Genomic DNA, 18,562 nt, shown 5'->3' with positions numbered 1-18,562 from the left:
AGCAACCTTCTGCACATGTTTTTCTTAGTTTTATTGATTTTCTACCTGAACCCATATCAGCCTTTTCTCAAGGAGAAGCAACATGTACTCTGTCTCAGCTGCAATGAAACAGCAGCATGTGATGTACTGCAGGAAAACTTCGAAAAGCAAAATAAAAAGCCTCTGAGTATATACAAACTGTGCAGCTTTGAGCTATGACTCCCTGAGGTAATGAGGGCTGAAACAAAGCATTACTTTAAATGTCAGAAGATATTCTTCCAGTGAGCTGATTTGTCTAACCAGCAGTCCACAAATTAGCTCTTAATTTTTGTCAGACAAATGACTGAACTAAAAGGAAAAACAAACAAGTATTTAACTTCTACTGCAGTAAACACTTTTTTTAATCTTCATAAGAAGTCCTCTTTCAAAGTTAAGTTTTGGAGTCTCTGGAGAAAGCTCAGATTTCGTTCTTTAGGAGGGCCTTGTCGTGCAGTTTTGTATATTTTTATGGTTCAGCACAGTATTACGCAGAAAAAAATACTATTTTATTATTTTTGGTAAGAAGTGGGATTAAGTCTTGGTTTTGAGCCAGTTGGTGTTTTTGCTTTCTGGAAGCTTGGCTTTAAAATGCTGACTTTACACTGAACTCTGTGTTGTGCATCGTAGTACAGCCTGAGCATGCTGCATCAATTTTATATGGAGAGATCTGCAGCTGAGACAGACCAGGAACCCAAACTCAGAGCCCTGAAATGGCCCTGAGATCGCTGTTTAGTTTCAGGGTTGACACCTCATTCGTGGTGTGCTTTGTGTATTTTTAAAACTGCCCCCAATAAGAACTGTACAAAACTACTCATCTCTACATCTATCCACTCCATTTCTCTGGAGAACCCAAGCCATTAGCCCCTCTGTCCACTTCTGGCCACCAGTCCCCAGTCATTTACCCTCTGGCCTCCTTCCTCCCTCCCTCTTCTCCTTCTTCCCAGCCACCAGACACCCCATGCTGTCTCTTTCAATATACCCATTTCTACTTCTCTCATTAGGTCAGGGGTTTGTCTAGCGGTCTGCGGTCATCTCGGCTTGGCCGACCGGTGACTTCGCTCTTACACAAAGAAAACACCCAGCGCCCACTTCCTTCTCCATCACCAGTCCCCAAACCAATTAACGCCATCACTCCGATGGAACTTTGATCGGTTGTGAAGAGCTTCAGGGAATCCCCTCCATCAAACACAATGTGCAAGCGTTTCGCTTTAAGGCTGCGGGGAGCTCTACAAATTGGGCAGCTGTCACCTCTTCTTTGAGGTTAAACGGTAGATGAAATTCAAGCCGACCCATGAGACAGTAGATAACCCAATTGTGAGGCGTTTATGGAGCCATTTATTTCATCCGGCTTGAGATGTGGTTTGGAGACGAGAGGAGCCAAAGAGGTTTGGCTCCCTCTAGAGGACTGAAAAGTGAACCAGTTTGATTACACTCATGTTAATCTGTGTCTTCAGGGCTGTACCAGATGAGCATTCCTGAGTCGGCTCCTGTGGGGTCGGTGGTGGGACGCATCTGGGCGAAGGACAGGGACATTGGGGTCAATGCTGAGATGAAGTACAGCATCATCGATGGGGATGGAAGGGACACCTTTGACATCAGCACCGACCCTACAAACCTCTTTGGCATCATCACAGTGAAAAAGGTACAGACTAAAGATCTGTGATACAGATAAAGATGATATTATGATATAGATATTATATCATAATTTCTTTTTCTTTTGTTAAGAAGAAACAGTCCATTTTTATCATGTACAAAAGCCTGAAAGGCTTCTTTGTCCTACACTCAAAAGTCCCTTCAGGAATCTGTCAATTTAATTTCACCTTGAGTGAGGGAAAGATCACATTCTATTGGCAGCATCTCTTTGGTCAATTCAGCACTGGAATAAAAACTTAATATTTATTTTTCATTTTGAGCTGGACAGACGTTCCTAGCAGATAGCCCCAGCATTTGCTGATTTTACCATGAAATACCAGCAGTTTAACCTCTTAATCTCAATCAACCTCTGAACACAAGGGTGCATTTTTAAGGTTTTGTGTGTTACTCCATCAGCCGCTGAACTTTGAGAACAAGCCAAGCTACACTCTAAAGGTGGAGGGAGCCAACACCCACCTGGATCCGGCCTTTCGCCACCGCGGGCCCTTCAAGGACGTCACCATCGTGCACGTGAGCATAGAGGACGTGGACGAGCCCCCGCAGTTCGACTTGCCGGCGTACTACGTCGAGCTGCCAGAGGACGCAGAGATAGGGACTATGGTGAAGACCGTGTCAGCGAGGGATCCGGATGCTGCCAACAACACTGTGAGGTGAGGATGACAAATAAACCACTCCAGATTTCGTGTCCTTCAGCAGTATTGCAGTTTTACTGCAAACATGCTTACTGTGCAGGATTTTAGTCTACATTTTAAGCGTTTTAAATAGGTCAATAAATATCCTTAATACGACAAAAAATAACCTCAAAGGCAAAATTTTTATTCTTTGTGATAATGCTCCAGCTATCTGCTTTGTATGGTTTGATTTCGCAGAATTTCTGTGCAGACGTCTGGCAGAAACACTCTACTGAAAGTCCACTTTTTTGTTTCTACTTGCTCCAGATTTTATGCACCATGCAAGGTGTGGCCCTATCTGGATGTGATGCAAGCAGTCAGTGTCTGAACATGGACTGCATAAGTGTCTCAATCTGTATCTGAGGATTTTTTCTCCATTCTTGGATAAGCGTAGCCTTCAGTGGGTGCAAAGGTCACTGGTTGAGCCTGATGAAGGCATCAACCCAACTTGTTCAGAGACACAGGGACTAAATGCTGGCTAGAGAAGTCTGTATATGGCACAAGCTTTGGTTGGAATGCCTCGTCTCGGTAGCTCAGATTCCACCAAAAACAATCAGATCAGGTATGGTGCTCTCATGGATATGTATGCCTGCATCCTGCATGCCAACAGCCCAGCCTCGATCAGCTTCTGAGACCACTGGCTTGAGAAGGCAGTAAACTGAACCAATTCTGAGATGCATCAATGAGTTCATTTGTGTTCGTCAAACAAATTACCAATCCCGCCATTGACTAAAACCAGTCAACTGGAACCAAGAAAGACTCACAGAATGTGTTTGGGTTTTCGCAGAGATTAAAATTATGCACTGAGAGGTGAATTTAAAACAGAGGTTGAAAAAAATTCCCACTTTTCACCTTTAAATATGGAGATTTTTTAAGCAACTCTTCTATAAGCTTGAAAACTTATAAACCAAAATGTATTTAAAATATGTAGGTAATTTTCATTGATTTCATCACAATTTTACCAGTGTTGTCAATTCAGTAATTTAATAATGTAATAACTGCAGTCTGTCTGGGGCATTATATTTAGTTAAATCTGCATTTTCATCAGTTTAAACTAAAATAGGAGTAAAGTAACCTGTTTACCAGCAGGGGGCAGCATCACAACACAACTCACAGCTGGCTGCAGCTGCAGGCTGATATGACTGAGCTCCCATTTATCCACATGTATGTTTAGAGCAGGACAGCTGACACGAGATAGAGGACAAATCTGTGTAACAACCAAAGACCATGCAGAAGTAGAGACGCTGACGACGTATGTCATTTATTTCAGTCTGGTTTGTGCTCAGGTAGAACAGATGTTGCGTGGTGCGTTGATCGTCCAGACTGCACCTTTCATAAACTAATTAGACATAAAGCCTTTTAATTAGGCTATTAATCATCTGAAGGAATGAGCGACTGCAGGGGTGAACGAGTGCTGCACACAAGCTGCACCTCGTCCCAGCTGTCCCTTTTTTCAACCTCGATCAGGGTGAAAAGTAAAGGAAGACGATGTAGATGACTCCTGTGTGTGTTTGCTGCTCACTTCATCCGTCTGCACGGACACTCAGCAGTTTAACCCGACTGCTGTGTCAGGGTTTTCGACCTCTTTCACTCATAGATATTGACTTCTATTGTTTCCCCTTCACTGACAGGTAACACGTCATGCAACTCAAATGTATAACCCTACTGCAAAAGTCTTAAGTCATCCCCCATTTCTTCATATTTTGCGAGTGAGATGAGGAAATAGGTGATTTATTTAAACATGTGCAAATGTACATGGACACATATGTGCATATCTGCAACACATACAAAACAAAACACAAAAAATATTTGCAGAAACAGTTTTGAGGATTATAATGAGCTTGAAAGTCGATTTCTGGTAGGAGCACCTTTATTTTTCAACACAGCCTGAACTCTCTTAGGAAAGCTTCCTTATAATTTATTTAAGTAGTCTTTAGGAACAATTCTCCAGACTTCTTGAAGGAAAAGCTCATCTTTGGATGTTAGCTACCTTCAGATGACCCCACATTTCTTCAGTAATGTGGAGGTCCGAGCTCTGGGGAGGACAATCTACGACTGATTGTGTTCCAGTGTGTGTTTTTCTACCTGGGTATGATTTTACTCCTCTGGCAGTGTGTTTGAAATCATTGTCATGCTGAAAGATTTAGCCATTACTAATGAGATGCATTCCAGATGGTGTTACATGGTGGATAAAAATCTGACTGCACTTTTCTGTGTTCATAATTCGATCAATTTTGACAATTTCTCCAACGCCGCTGTCTGAAAAGTAGGCCCAAACCAGCTTTTTTTTACAGATGGCTGTGAATGTGTATGAATGTTAGATAGAAAGCACTTAAGGACAGGAAAAAGTGCCTGTATGAATAGGTGAATGAGGCAATGAGCCATTTCTTCTTTTGTCCTTCGTTTTCACAATTTTTTAAGGACACTGCCATGCTTAGATATATCAGGTTTTCAGCTAAAAGCTCTTCAAGGATCAGCTTGTTGGTACAAAAATACAATTTGACAGTTTGGCATCTTTCATAGATTCAACTAAAGAAATGGGGGAAAATGTTAGTGTGTTTTTGCAACAGGCTGCTAGTAACAAAGTGGCTAAGGACCATTTAAAATTGGTTCTTTGCCAAGTGATCTGTTATGTGTTCATCCCTTCAGTTAGATGCCTTTTTATCCTTGAATGACTCATAGGTCAGGATTACATGGTTTTAAAATATTCTTACAAGGACTGGACTGAAAATAAGTGAAAAAGCAGCCAATGTCCAAAGAACAGCCTGGAGAACTATTGTTCAGAACACGTTAAAAAATACTGGTATCAAAAGTCTCCTCTCTTGGCCTAAAGAACGTGTTTGTTTGTTTGTTTTTTATTTAAAATGAACCTCATAGCAGAAAATTGATTTTTTCTCCCTCCATTTTCCCTAAAAACAGCGCTTTTGTTTGCTGTTTGAAGACTGAGTGCTTCTTAAAATCACAAGATGCAGCCAACACTCCGTGTACACATTCATCAATGAGGTTACCATGTACTGCTGCGACTGAAGTGGCTGCGGTATGCTGGAAGTTCTTAGAACAAGTTCAAATGCATCATTCTTTACTGACTCACTGTTATAAAAGCCTGCTATTTATTGTCAGTAAAAGCCATTTTTCTTATTATGGCCTAGTAATGAGGACAAGGAGACTTCTCTCACATGTCGGTCTGTGATCAGTAAAAGCTGAGCTTGTTCACTTGAAGTTCTGAAGCTGCTGAAGTGGCTTGTCTCCAAAGAAAAGAACAGAACAAACAGTCCGTCTTCTTTTTAATCAGCTTCTTTTTTACACTTTAAAACAGGAAAGCACAGGTGTTACTAAAGACATTAGTGATGGATGCATTTTGTTCAGAGCAAGCATAGTATAAACCGTTCCTTTCACCTTTGTTTGTTTGTTGTGATGACAAGAGGTGGATCAATTTGTGAAACTTCACAATCATTGGTTAATGATTTGTGTTCGACTCTAACGCTGGATAATCCTCCTTTATGACTTTTAGAGTAAGTAAGGATTTGAAAATGAGCTCAGTGTTTTATTTTATATGGGCTGACACAAGTGGCTGAGTTTATAAAGTAATCCTCATGTTTACTGATGTGACGGAGAGACTGGAAAAAGTAACTCTAAGAGTAATTTTTTTGCTATGGGAGATCTACAAGTAGCCATCCAAGGTTTTGATGATTAGAAGTCCCGATCACGACCATCAGCAGAAAACTGATTTCTAATATCTAATATATTTATATCTAATATATTTCTAAGCAACAGGATTCAGAGCAGCTCAAGTTGCAGTCTGAATATGTCGTGTCACTAAAATCTTCAGAGCTGGACGAGCATCAGTGAAAGATTTTCAAAAAGCGAGTTTTGGCAATTGGAGCTGCAGATAACTGAGGAATCAGCTGTTGCAGCAACAACAACATCAGATGGCAGATAACAACAAGCAGCAGGTGACCTTCAGTGTCTCTGTCTGCCCCATTTTCATCTGTCATCTCTCTGTCCTTTCTGCGCTGCAGCGTGACTGGCAGATACATCTGAATGCACTCACCTCACACTTTTTCACCTGCTTTTTCACACACACTGCCCCCTCCCCCCCTCCTCAGGACTGTGGAGCAGTGATATTAATAGAGATCCTTCAGGGAGATCCTCGCCAGAGGCAGACATGCCAATCACCACCGTTTCCTGTCGGCAGTCGGTCAAAAATGCGCACAGCGAGCAAGTCTGCAAACACAGTCTGCTGCTAATGCGTCAGTGTGCCAGCGACAGACTTTTATTAAACATTTGATATCTGCATCTGGTGATGATCACAACAGCATGTGTGTTAATTAGTCATTTAAAGGCAAAATGATTTCTTCCTTCAGTAGGTTGCCTGTGTCAGTGTATTGTGATGCATTTAATGTGCTTCTACAAGACAAATAAAACTGGTCATATTTATTAAAAGTGAAGACTTAACCAGGGCAAGTTCAGACTAAAATATCAGGATTTGCAGCAGTGAAAAACAAAGCATATGACAGGTTACCAGAGGAGGAACTGTGGTACTACATGATGAAGTTAGGAGTGGGAGAGAAAGTGGTGCTAGGCATGAATATGGACAACGAGAGAGTGATAATATGTGCAGTACGAGTGACAGATGGGTTCAAGGTTGGGGTAGGATTACATCAGATATCTGATCTGAGCCCCTTATTGTTTGACAGGTTGACAGATAAGGTCAGATTGAAGTCTACGGTGAAGACTCTGATGTTTGCAGGTGACATTGTGATCTGAAGTGAAAGTAAGGAGTAGGTAGAAGAGAGCTGCAGAGGTGGAGGTATGGTCTGGAGAGAAGAGGAATGAATGTCAGTGGAAGCAACACACAATGCATGTGTGTGAGTGAGAGGGAGACAGATGTAACAGTGAAGATAAAAAGAGTACAGGTAGTGAAGGTACCTGAGTTTAAATACCTCTGGTAAACAATCCAAAACAATGGACAATGCACAATAATGATGAAGGAGAGGGTGCTGGCAGGGTGGAGTGGGTGGAAATGAGTGATTTGTGACTAAAGGATAGCAGCAAGAGTGAAAGAGAAGATTTAGGAAGGATGATCACAAAACTTTTTATGGTGTATGATGTGGGGATATTTCCACTAACAAGTAGATAGGAGGTCGAGCTGGAGGTGGCAGAGCTGAAGATGCCAAAACTTTTATTTGGAGGATGTTGAAGATGGAGCTGCCAGACAGGAGGAAAAGAAGGAGGCCTCGGAGGAGGTTCGTGGATGCAGTGAAGGAGGAGATGTGTTATATCTGCGTGAATGCATTGCTCTCAGATCAAATTATAAAAGTTCAAAATAGCACAAAAGTGGGTTTTTCATAAGCTATTATTGATCATCTCTGCATGCTAGTCTTGCCTCAGCATATGAGAGATTTTCTGCTCAATAAGTGCTGTCTAGTATTCACTGGTCCAATATAACCGCAGAAGAAAATCTGACGTCACTGACGCTCTGTTCTACCATCATTTTAACGTTCCTTTAAGGAATTTAACAGAATACAGTTTACTTTGGACTTTCATTTTTTCCAAACATAAGGAAAAAATGAAAGTGCAACAACATGCAAGTTATCCTCAGATCAGATCACAGATTTACACACATATGCTTGTTTCCTGGTTGAAACACACATTAACGGTTCTTCCAGGTGAGAGAAGAGCATGGCAGTGACAGGTGAGCTCCATCTCTGTGTGAATAAACTGGTTTCTGCTCCACGGCCTGGAAGTTGATGCGCTCTTCATCCCTCTCCTCCTGTGTGTGTGAGTGTGGCCAGTTGTTGTTGTCGCTCTCAAAAGAGCATTTCTGGAAAACGGCCCACGGTGGCAGGAAACGAGCCAGGGCGGCACTCTGCAGGTCTGCATGTCCCCGGCAACGGTTTGGCAGAGGAGGCAGATACTCTGATTAAGTCTTATCTGGAGCCTCTTCTCAGAGTTTCCTCAGGAGTTTCCAGCCTGACATCTTATCACACACATCCACGCGTGGATCACGCGCTGGGTTATGTGTGTGCATGTGTTACCCTATGAACCCCTCAAACTTACACAAAGGTGCATTTTATTTATCGTTGTCATTATGTCATCATCTTGTGTCACCAGGTACTCCATCGACAGATCCAGTGACCCCGACAAGTACTTCTACATCGAAATCACCTCCGGGTCACTGATGACGGTGCGCTCGCTAGACCGAGAGGAAGTCGGCTGGCACAACATCACCATCCTCGCCATGGAGATGAGTACGTCTTTATAAACATGCAAATAAAGACACATCTGGCTTTTTTTGCTGCTTTTATGCCATTACAGTGTAGTCTCTATATAAAGACTGAGGTAACCACAAGTAGTTTTTGAACAGCATGTGCATCCATAGGTGGTATGGAAGCACTACGTGACACAGATTAGTGCTAACATTTAAAAAATATAGATATATGTAGATATAGTAATATAGAAATCAATCATGCATACAGTTTTCATAACCTGTAAAACTGCAGCTCAAATTTAAATAACTGCTAGTTTGAATTTAAGGACTTAACAGCAGAAATCTGTGAGATTCATTCAGTGGCTTTATGCAGAAAACACAAAGAAACGGGTGGATGGAGTAAACTTGAATGAACGCAGACTGAGTGGTTTTTGGAGAACAGCTCTTGCAGAGTTATGTAACGCTGAGCAGGAGATGCCCCGCAGAGCCGCACACAGCTGGTAGCCCCGAAAGTCACCTTCATCCCTCCTCCCTGTGCTTTGTTTATCTGTTTGTGCCTTTGTTTGGTAGACACACCTTAAAGGAGATGGTAATTGAATTAATGACTAATTAAAGAACTTCCCGCATGGTGGCTAATTAAAGATGTGACGGAGAAGGAAAGGGCACAGAAAGGAAGAGGGAAAGAATTAAAATGAACCGGAACAAAACAAAGCTGACGATAAAAAACTTTCTCTCTACTTCACAGTTCTTATTTTCACTTCATACTTTAAACATGAGTAGCTTTTTGATGTTGCTGTAAATTCATGACCAAAACTAACGAGGCATTAAATGAAATTGAAAATGTATTTGGCTCATGCAAAGAAGTCCAAAAAATGATAAAAGTCCTAAATCAAACACAAAAGGCAGTCAGATACTAACAGAAATGTGCACAGGCTGCAAGAAAGTAGACAGAGGTACTGTGGATGTTTGTTCCTGCCACTTGAAAAATAAAAATGTCTTGATATGCATAAGTCAAAAGTTGGCATTGTTATTGCAAAATTAAGACTTAAAAACTCAAAATTTCAAGTTATTTTGTCAGAAGTTTAAGCTACTAAGGCCCTGTTTATAAATTGTCCCAACTTCTTTTGGCTTTGTTAGAGCATAGGTTTGTTTGTCTGCCACTAAAAGGAAAAACATCCCATTGCCAAGAACCTGAAATTTTCACTGATTTAATTTGATTTTTTTTAGTGATGGAAAGAAGTTACAAACAAACATACAAAACAGATTCTCTGACAAAGTGAAACAGGCGGTCTGGACTATTCATAGACAGAGGACTTATTGGGGCTGAGAGACAGATGAGGGACAGGACACCCCGTACTGGCCCCTTAGGCCAGCAGATCAAAGTGTTACTGGTCCCTAAATATTATTATATTTATAAAATACTAACAAGCTTTGAAATTAATCAGGTTAGTTTGTTAGTTTTAGCTTGCAGAAAAAAATCTACATGTGAAAGTATCATTCTAACTGCAGTTATTTTAATTTTCAACAATACTCATAGGTACGTTTTACAGTTTGCAAGTAAGAATAGAGTCACACCTCATGAGTTTTTGTTTTTTTTACTGGTTATGGTTACTTATGAAGAACCCCACTCAGGTAAAAGTAAGTGATGGAGAGAATCACAAAACAGGAAACAAGAAAAGAAAGTAAAACTAAAGCAAGTCACGAGAGACAATTACAGTAAAACAGGAAATAACTAAAAAACAAATAACACTAAAAGCATGAAAAGAACACAACTTCATGAAAACGGATTTTTTTAAGTTGCAAATTTACAAGACAAATGAATGCAACTTTAAGTAAGAATAAAGTGAGACAAGCCAAAGTAAATTCCTTTACATTAAAAGTAAATTTAGGTGAAAATGATACAACGTTATATTTTGTTTAGATAAAACATCTTGTAGTTTCATAGAAACCTTTAATTTTAGATAAAAAAGGTGATTATGTGAGAACTGAAAGCATTAAGTGAAAACATTTTTAAGAATTTTGACAATGTGTTTAGGATAGAGTCAACATTTTGCTACCAAAAGTCATAATTGATTTGGAGATTGTGTCAGAACTTTAATTTGTTACACAGTGTAGTTCAATTTGAATTAAACTAATTCATAGATTATTAATTTACTAATTCTTCAACTTCAGCAAAGTTGGAGCACGCTCACTGCGCTGAATATTAAAGCACAGTAAGACCACACGGAGCTTCGACCTCGAGCGCCAAAGTCACACCTCTGATGGATGGATCATGTGATGAAACCCGAGAAAGTAGTTACTTTGCACTAATTGTGTTTTCACAGCTTATTACACAGCTGGTTAGGGTATGCAAATGACAGGCTGTAATGGGGAATAACAGGACTGTAATCTGTGAGGATCCTGCTGAGCTCCTCCGTTAATCTTTTACAGCAAACATGCTGCACCTTAGGATTTGTCAGAGTCATTTATCTCCGTCCATCAGCCTCTGACCAGTTTGCGTTTTCCTGCAGATAACCCCACGCAGATCGCAAGCGTGTCGGTGGCTGTGAGGGTCCTGGATGTGAATGATAATCCTCCTTCGCTGATGCACTACCTGGAGGCGTATGTGTGTGAAAATGCCAAAGCAGGGCAGGTACAGATACACCAGTTTGCATCACAGTGTTTGAAAAAAGTACCTGTAAGTCATTAGTGATGATAAAATACTTGTATATTTTATATTGTGGTGTTCTTAGAGTAAAATCTGAGACACATTTTATACCACCCTTACCTGTACTCCACCAAAATGCCAGAGAAAAACACATTTTGCTCCACTGCATAACATCTGTTTGACTATTACTTCTACCATTTCTTGCTGAAAGTGAAATAATCCATTAGCAGATTTTAAATATGACTTTCATGTCTGTAATCCAGCTGATCCAGACCGTGACAGCAGTAGATCCAGACGAGCCGCTTGGTGGGCAGCACTTCTACTACAGCTTGGCTCCAGAGGCCGTCAACAACCCTAACTTCACCCTGAAGGATAACCAAGGTACACATCCAGTCACGGTTCTGTGTCATGCATGAGTTTCCATGCAGGCTAATTTGATTTCTAGTGGGTCGGACCAGTAAAATAAGATCGCTGTTTCTCCTTATCTATGGAAGGGCAGCATCCACAGTGTAAAATATGCAGTATGGACGGGTTCTTATGCAGCTCAGCAGTAAATATTCATGGTTTTTACTTTTTAGTGCAGTCGTGGTAAAAAGCAAGTACAGCTTCCTTCAGTTCTAAGGTCTTAAGAATCAGGACATAATTAAAAATCATCTGGTCCTTTGCAAGTCAAACTTTTAAAATTATTATTCAAATACAACCTCAAATGAACTGCAGCCTGTGTTTTTTTTTTTTAACAAAAACTACACTAAGATACCGCTTCTTTTTTCAGCCATTCTGTTGTAGAGTAGCTGCTATGCTTGGGATCATTGTCCTGTTGCATGATTCAGTTTTGATGAAGCTGCCAGACATGTGGCCTCACAACTGGCTCTAGAATACTTGGCAGTGGAGGCAGATACTCTGTTCATGGACAACTCAACTACTGCAAGGTGGCCAGGGCCTGTGCCTGCAAAGCAAGCCCAAATCATCACCCGTTCACCACTGTGCTGACAGTTGGTATGGGGCGTTAGTGCTGACATGCTGTGATTGGTACTTGCTGTGCATTATAGCCAAACATCTCCACTTTGGTCTTTTCGGTTCAGAGGACACTGATGCAGAAGTCTTGTGGTTTGTTCAGATGCAACTTTGCAAACCTAAGCCATGCTGCCATGTTGTTTTTTAGAGAGAACAGGCCTATATCTGGCAACCCTGGCAAACAAACCATCTTCAGTCTTCTCCTAGTTGTACTGTCAAGAATTTTAACATATAGCTGACACCTGTACAGATTTCTCTGTGCAGTTTCACAGTCTGACCTTGGGTTGAGTTTGCTGGGATGTCCACTCCTGGCAACTTCCACTTATGCAGAATTCCTCTCATTGACCCTTTAACTTTTCCAGACTAATGTTCAGCGATAGTTGCTTCTATAAGATCATTGATGATGTCTTTCCTCTTTGGGTATACTTAGTATTCACCACACATTCTGCATTTTGGCTTCATTTATCCTAAATCAGTTATGCAAATATGAAGTGTCATGTGCTGTAGTTCATCTGAGTTTGTATTTATCAAATTTTAGAACTTGCTAAGGACTTTTTATGTCCTGTATTTTTTCCCTATCATGATTATATATGAGTTTAATTCCTTTCATTAAAACACGCAATTCACATTCTTATGAATCTTCATACTCTTGATGTTGTTAAAGATTATTCTTCTCAAATATCTTCATTAACTTAATAAAAATATAATGACGGATTCGGTGTTTCTCCATTATAATTACATTCTAGGAGCGTGGGGAAGGGCCTGAAATGCAAAGCAGATCATCATGTAGCGAGATGACATTTCTAGGAATTATATTTATAGTAATTTAGAATAATCAGATAATTTTGCTAACTTTTTCCCCCTCAGGCTAGACAGAAATATTGCACTAAAGGATATTTTAATACATAATTTTAACTACAGTACCAGCTGTAGAAACCATGGGAGATGATCAAATGTATGTGAGGCTATTAAAACTCGTTTTTCCTGCTATATGTTGACAGTAAAGATCAGTGTCTTGAAATAAGCCTCTGTGAGTAATAGGTGTGATATTTCTGCATTTAGTAGCTTCAGTCGACATTTCATGTTCACAGCTGTGCTCATCTTTAATTCTCACCACCATCCCATGACTCCTCCGCATGTTCACAGTTACCCTGAACGCAGCACATACATGAAACCCTGCTGCTATCAGCTACCTCATGCTAAGCATCCTATTGTTGTATTTCTGAACACTAACTTGATCTTTTTGTGACCTCTCTGTTCGCTTCCAGACAACACAGCGTGGATCCTGACACGCCGTGGTGGTTGGTCACAGCAAGACCAGACTGTCTTCTACTTGCCCATTTTCATCTCGGACGGTGAGCAGCCGGTTCAGAGTAGCACCAGCACGCTGACTATCCGTGTGTGTAGCTGCGACCAGGAGGGCAACGTCATGTCATGCAACGCTGAGGCCTACAGCCTGCCCGCCAGCCTCAGCAGGGGGGCCCTGATCGCCATCCTGGCCTGCATTTTCGTCTTGCTGGGTGAGGTGCTGTTACGATGATGTGCAAATAACCGTGTCAGCTAAAAGCTCACAAAGCCTAAGTTTAGGTGACATACATAAGTGCTGCTGCCCAACTTGGTTTATTATTGCTACATACTAAAAGGAATGAACGTTTGAGTTTTCATATAAAGACAGTGCCAAAAACTGCAGTTCCTGTAATGGCCACTTGAGGCTAGCTCCATAAGACAAGAACCAATCCCCTTAGACTTCCATGTTAAAATGCCAAATTTTAAGCACATTTACAGCCTGCTACAAAACAAGATTTTATTATCTATAGTGAAATTTCTCTTCCATGACATTTATACTGGGGCAGGTTTACGGTTTATGGAAGAAACTATCCATTTCCATTTACAGTCTTACTTGTAGAGTTTCTAAAAGTAGAATAAGAATCTCTTTAGTAAGAATCCTCTGGGTTGACATGGACAGCATTGAGAAAGCATGTTAGTTAAACAACAGAGCTAATGCAGACAACCTGCATAGGCAACTATCGCTTAGTTATGCTATCTTTATGTTTATATGTCACAATGAATGCCTGTAGCTTGTGTTTTGTCACATTTGTCCTTGAGCCTGGATCCGTTGGTGGTTTCTTCCTGTTAATAGGGAGTTCTTCCTCCCCACAGTCATCAGATGTATGTTGTAGGGTGTTTAACTTAAAGCTATATAAAGCAATTCTGTATTCAGCTGTCTTTTTGAACCTGTGTTTATATGAAAATATGACAAGCTGTGTGACAGTAGTGTGATTTTATTCAGAAAAGTCATAGTTAACATCAGCCTCTGTTTTCGAGTTAATGACCTAAGCCTACCTGAAATTAAAGGACCAAAGCGCTGAGAATTTGTAGTAAAAACTTCCACTATACTTACCCTGAAGTGTCCTGTGTAACAAGTGAGATTTAAAGGGATAAGGGTTAGGCATATTTAATATTTGTGAATATTTACAAAATGTTACTTTTGGATCAATTTTGTGGTTTTATGCTTGAGTCCTGCAATCTTTGTTTTAAAAAAGTAAATACAAAAGAAAAACATTGGTGAAACAGTTGTCCCTGATTTGTCCAATCATGCTCTGCACAAACTGGTAATGTCATGTTGGAAACCCAGCACGATGAGAACCTTTTTCTGCACCGAAATCTTCACAGTTTGTCTCATTTTGGACGCCTGCCTCATTGACAGGTCAAACGTGAAGTGCACAAATGCAGAAAGACATCACGCAGCTGCCGTAAACCGCTGGAATATGTGGCTGGAAAACATTTTCCAAGTCAGACCGCATTTTAATCTCCTGTTGCAGGATGTGAAAGAACCAGTTGAGGGCGAGCCTCAGGGGTAGGAGTGGGCCGTGATTAAAATCACTGCCGCACTTTGTTTTACACCCTGACCTTTCAGCGAGTCGGCGTGCTACTTTAAATATTTGTGATACCCCCTCTGAAGGAGGTAATCAACCTTGAAGCTGAACTTAAAAAGCAAAGTGCGCAAAATATGCAGCCTGTCGAGAGATCTTAGATCACCCGAGATGTGACACAACACAACAGCCAAAGGCTAAAAAGTCTGTTTGCAAAAAAGGAGGCATCTCCCAGTGTGACATCAGCATTGTCAGGATTAAATATGGATTTCTTTTCTCACCCTCACAGAAAGTCTAGCATTCATTAGCACCAGCTGCCCTGTAGCATCACACTTTCAGTTCCCCAGGGGATGATACGGACCCGCTTTATCTCTCCCTGCAGACCTGTAGCTGCGGGTAGGAGGGCTCAGCAGGTTGACTCACTCTGCTGCTCTGTCAGGCGGCAGTAAATTTTCTTAAAACATCCTTGCTCGCCTTCTTGTGATTTTTTTTTCCTCATAGATGCAGTAATTCTGGTTTTGATGGCACAAGCTTTTCTTCCCGAACACTGTTGATGCATTTGAGCTGAAGGGTTATGAAATAGTGTTTTCTAAAAATATCTTTATTTGAGCTTTGTATCAGTTGGTACTGTTTTTATACTTGTTACTATTCCCAAAGTTAGTTAATTATTCATAGATGTGAATAAGTAAGTTGAGTCCTTATTATAAAAGTTATATTATAAAAATATCCCAAAGCCATCTAGCGGCCCCATTGGAGCCTTTCTGGACCCCGGGCCTTATGTTTGAAAACCTCTGTATAGACTGTATATAAAAGCTGGGAGTAGCCACTATAACTTCAGTCGTTGCTCTGGTTTGTAGATTTTGAAACCGCTGGCTTCATATTTCAGCTGCAGAGGTTGAGGCTTTTTTTTACATTTTATATAAAGCACACATAAAAAGACCAAGAATTTTAAAAATGAATAACCGTGTCTCTTTGCATAAGCACCAAGGGTTAATTTGTTTAGCAACAGTGAAATATACCATCAATAGAAGGTATAAAGGAAGGTTGTGTCACAGCATTTACTTAAAGCACTGATTCCTCATGGCCTCTATACTCATTATTTTTTTCCCTTTATAACAGTGATGATCCTGCTCATGCTTTCCCTGCGGACCCATCGTAAGAAGCCCTATCTGTGTGACGAGGAGGAGAACGTGCATGAGAACATCGTGCGCTACGACGATGAAGGGGGCGGCGAGGAAGACACCGAGGCCTTCGACATCGCCGCCATGTGGAACCCTCGTGAGGCGCACCACCACCTGGGCAAGATGAGACAGGACATGCTGCCGGAGATCGAAAGCCTGTCCCGATACGTCCCTCAGGCATGCGTCATGGGCGGCGGCAGCGGGGACAGCAATGTTCACGGATACGTGCTGGCGAAGCTCCTGGAAGCTGACATGGACCCGTGCGCCCCGCCTTACGACTCCCTGCAGACGTACGCTTACGAGGGGGAAGGCTCTGTCGCGGAGTCCCTCAGCTCGTTGCAATCTGGAACCTCAAACACCGACCATGAGTACGACTACCTGAATGACTGGGGGCCTCGCTTTAAAAAACTTGCTGAGATGTACGGCGTGCTGGAGACAAACAGTCCTCCACTGTGGTAGGACGACGGGGCCTTTTCCTTTACAAACAGACGTATAAATTTTTTTTTTTTTTTAAAGAGACAGAAACAACCAAGAAGTGACAACAACAAAGCTGAGATGTGCTCATGGCCACATCCATGACTGTTAGAAATCAAATTCCTGCCGAAGCCTCTATTCTCCACAGCCTTGCAGGCCTGCAGCAGGTTTTAAATCTACCCCAGAGACGGGCTTCAGAGGCAGGCCGGATTTGGCAGCCTCTTGGGGGCCACGCTGAGGAACGGCTTCAAAGCACACACCAACTTCAACTGCCTGACCCAGCCACAGGCAGAGCCCCTTCGATTCAAGGCGCCGAGCAATTTATGCCAGAGATGAAAACAAGACAGCGGGACTAACTTTGAAAAAGCTGATCCACCGTTCTGGGCCTGAAGAATCAAAGCGAGGAGTCGTTGCTGCAGTCGTGTTTTTGTTTCATCCGTGGCAGGTTTTAATTTATTTCTTTGTTCCACTTGCTCTATTTATATGTTCTGCTAAGTTATTTGGGTCCTTCAAGCCGACACTGTACTTTAAGCCTCTGCCATGTGAGGAAATCTTCAAAAGATCATGCATACGTTGTAACATACATGATGTAACTGCCTTTGTTTTCAATCCGTGTGAGAAGCTGCATCTCTAAATGTCACATGACGTGCTGCGGAGATGGCGATGTCGTAGTCCCGTGTGGGGTTTCAGAGTTGATATGTTTACTGTATTATTGTTTTTGTACCATTTTTAAGCTCTTTGTATTGTAACTCCAAAACATAAAGCAGGTATCCATTCATTAGGATGAGAGGGAAGCATTTTATAAAAAAATTAAATAAAATCTTGGATTTGTCTTAGTGGATGTTCAAATCTCATCTGAGACATGCGGCACAGCGGAAAGGACTACACGTGGACAAACGCCCGACTGAGTCGCCTTTCATTTTGGATCCACCGCCGTGCCAGCCGGAGTCTGGTGGCAACGAGGCTTGATCTGTCCTGTTAGAGATACCGTGTTGCTTTTCTGTCCCCACACAAATGTGGCTTAATCCTCCGATCCTGTGGACTACAGAGACATTGAGAACCTGCATCAAGTGCCAACTGTAAAAAGGACAAATGAAAGACATTTTAGAAGAAGGAAAAAAAAAAAAATGCAAATCACACACAAACACCAAAAGGATTTTCCAAACTGGGAGAGATGTGGAGGTAGATTTTGATAATTCAATTGGATGGAGTTTACTTGAAATCTATGTTGTGAGTCATGCTACAGTAAGTGGTATGTGAATGTAGATATTTTTTGTATTCTTGGTAATAAAAAGTCAAAAATGGGTGTTGCCTGCCTTCTGGTCTTCATGTTTCTTTGTTTCTGTGCACTGAGGCTCAGTAGGTAATTCTGACTTGCATAATCTCCCATTATGCAGTGCAGAGTCCAATAAATGAAGAGTTGCATGACTAAAGGCAGAACGTTCTGTCTAGTCCCTGCAGCCGTCTCTGCAAGTCCTGGTCTGGACTCTTCCATGTGCACATTTGAAAAGAAAACCTGTGGAACAAACAAATGTCAGCTAATCTTTCATGGGTCTCCAAAAAAAGGTGGAAGTATCCACCATGATGTCATTCACTGGTGTGTCAAGTCCCATTCTGAACATCTGACATCACCATCTTAGCGCTTTTAAAAGGGGACGTATCAAATGAGGGGTGTCTTTTTCTCCTAAATATCCCACTTTTTTCACAAAGATACGTCTTCCTTGGGAAATTGCCACTCTTCTCTTTTTTCTAGTATCCTCATACATTTTCAATGTTTTCCTTGTGTATTTGTATATTTGTCAGTTTTTGCATCAAATGCC

The 18,562-nt window shown here is 41.3% G+C and overlaps 1 protein-coding gene across 4 annotated transcripts in view; it reads left to right on the top strand.

Moving 5' to 3' along the window:
- LOC100705732 (cadherin-20) overlaps window positions 1–18,046 on the top strand; it is a 100,396-nt gene extending 82,350 nt beyond the window's left edge. For all 4 annotated transcript variants that reach the window (XM_005449102.4, XM_025910096.1, XM_019362996.2 and 1 more), the window contains 7 exons: window positions 1,473–1,660; window positions 2,068–2,321; window positions 8,457–8,593; window positions 11,064–11,185; window positions 11,464–11,581; window positions 13,483–13,734; window positions 16,207–18,046. In XM_005449102.4, the coding sequence (XP_005449159.1) occupies window positions 1,473–1,660; window positions 2,068–2,321; window positions 8,457–8,593; window positions 11,064–11,185; window positions 11,464–11,581; window positions 13,483–13,734; window positions 16,207–16,727 (1,592 nt within the window). In that variant the 3' untranslated portion in view covers window positions 16,728–18,046. The remainder of the gene's footprint in view (window positions 1–1,472; window positions 1,661–2,067; window positions 2,322–8,456; window positions 8,594–11,063; window positions 11,186–11,463; window positions 11,582–13,482; window positions 13,735–16,206) is intronic.
- Window positions 18,047–18,562: the final 516 nt, after the last annotated feature.

This window comes from Oreochromis niloticus, linkage group LG9, assembly GCF_001858045.2.
Source record: "Oreochromis niloticus isolate F11D_XX linkage group LG9, O_niloticus_UMD_NMBU, whole genome shotgun sequence".
Classification (NCBI taxonomy): Eukaryota; Metazoa; Chordata; class Actinopteri; order Cichliformes; family Cichlidae; genus Oreochromis; species Oreochromis niloticus.
The sequence above is the reverse complement of the archived record's forward strand: the minus strand, read 5'-3'. Positions and strand labels throughout refer to the sequence as shown.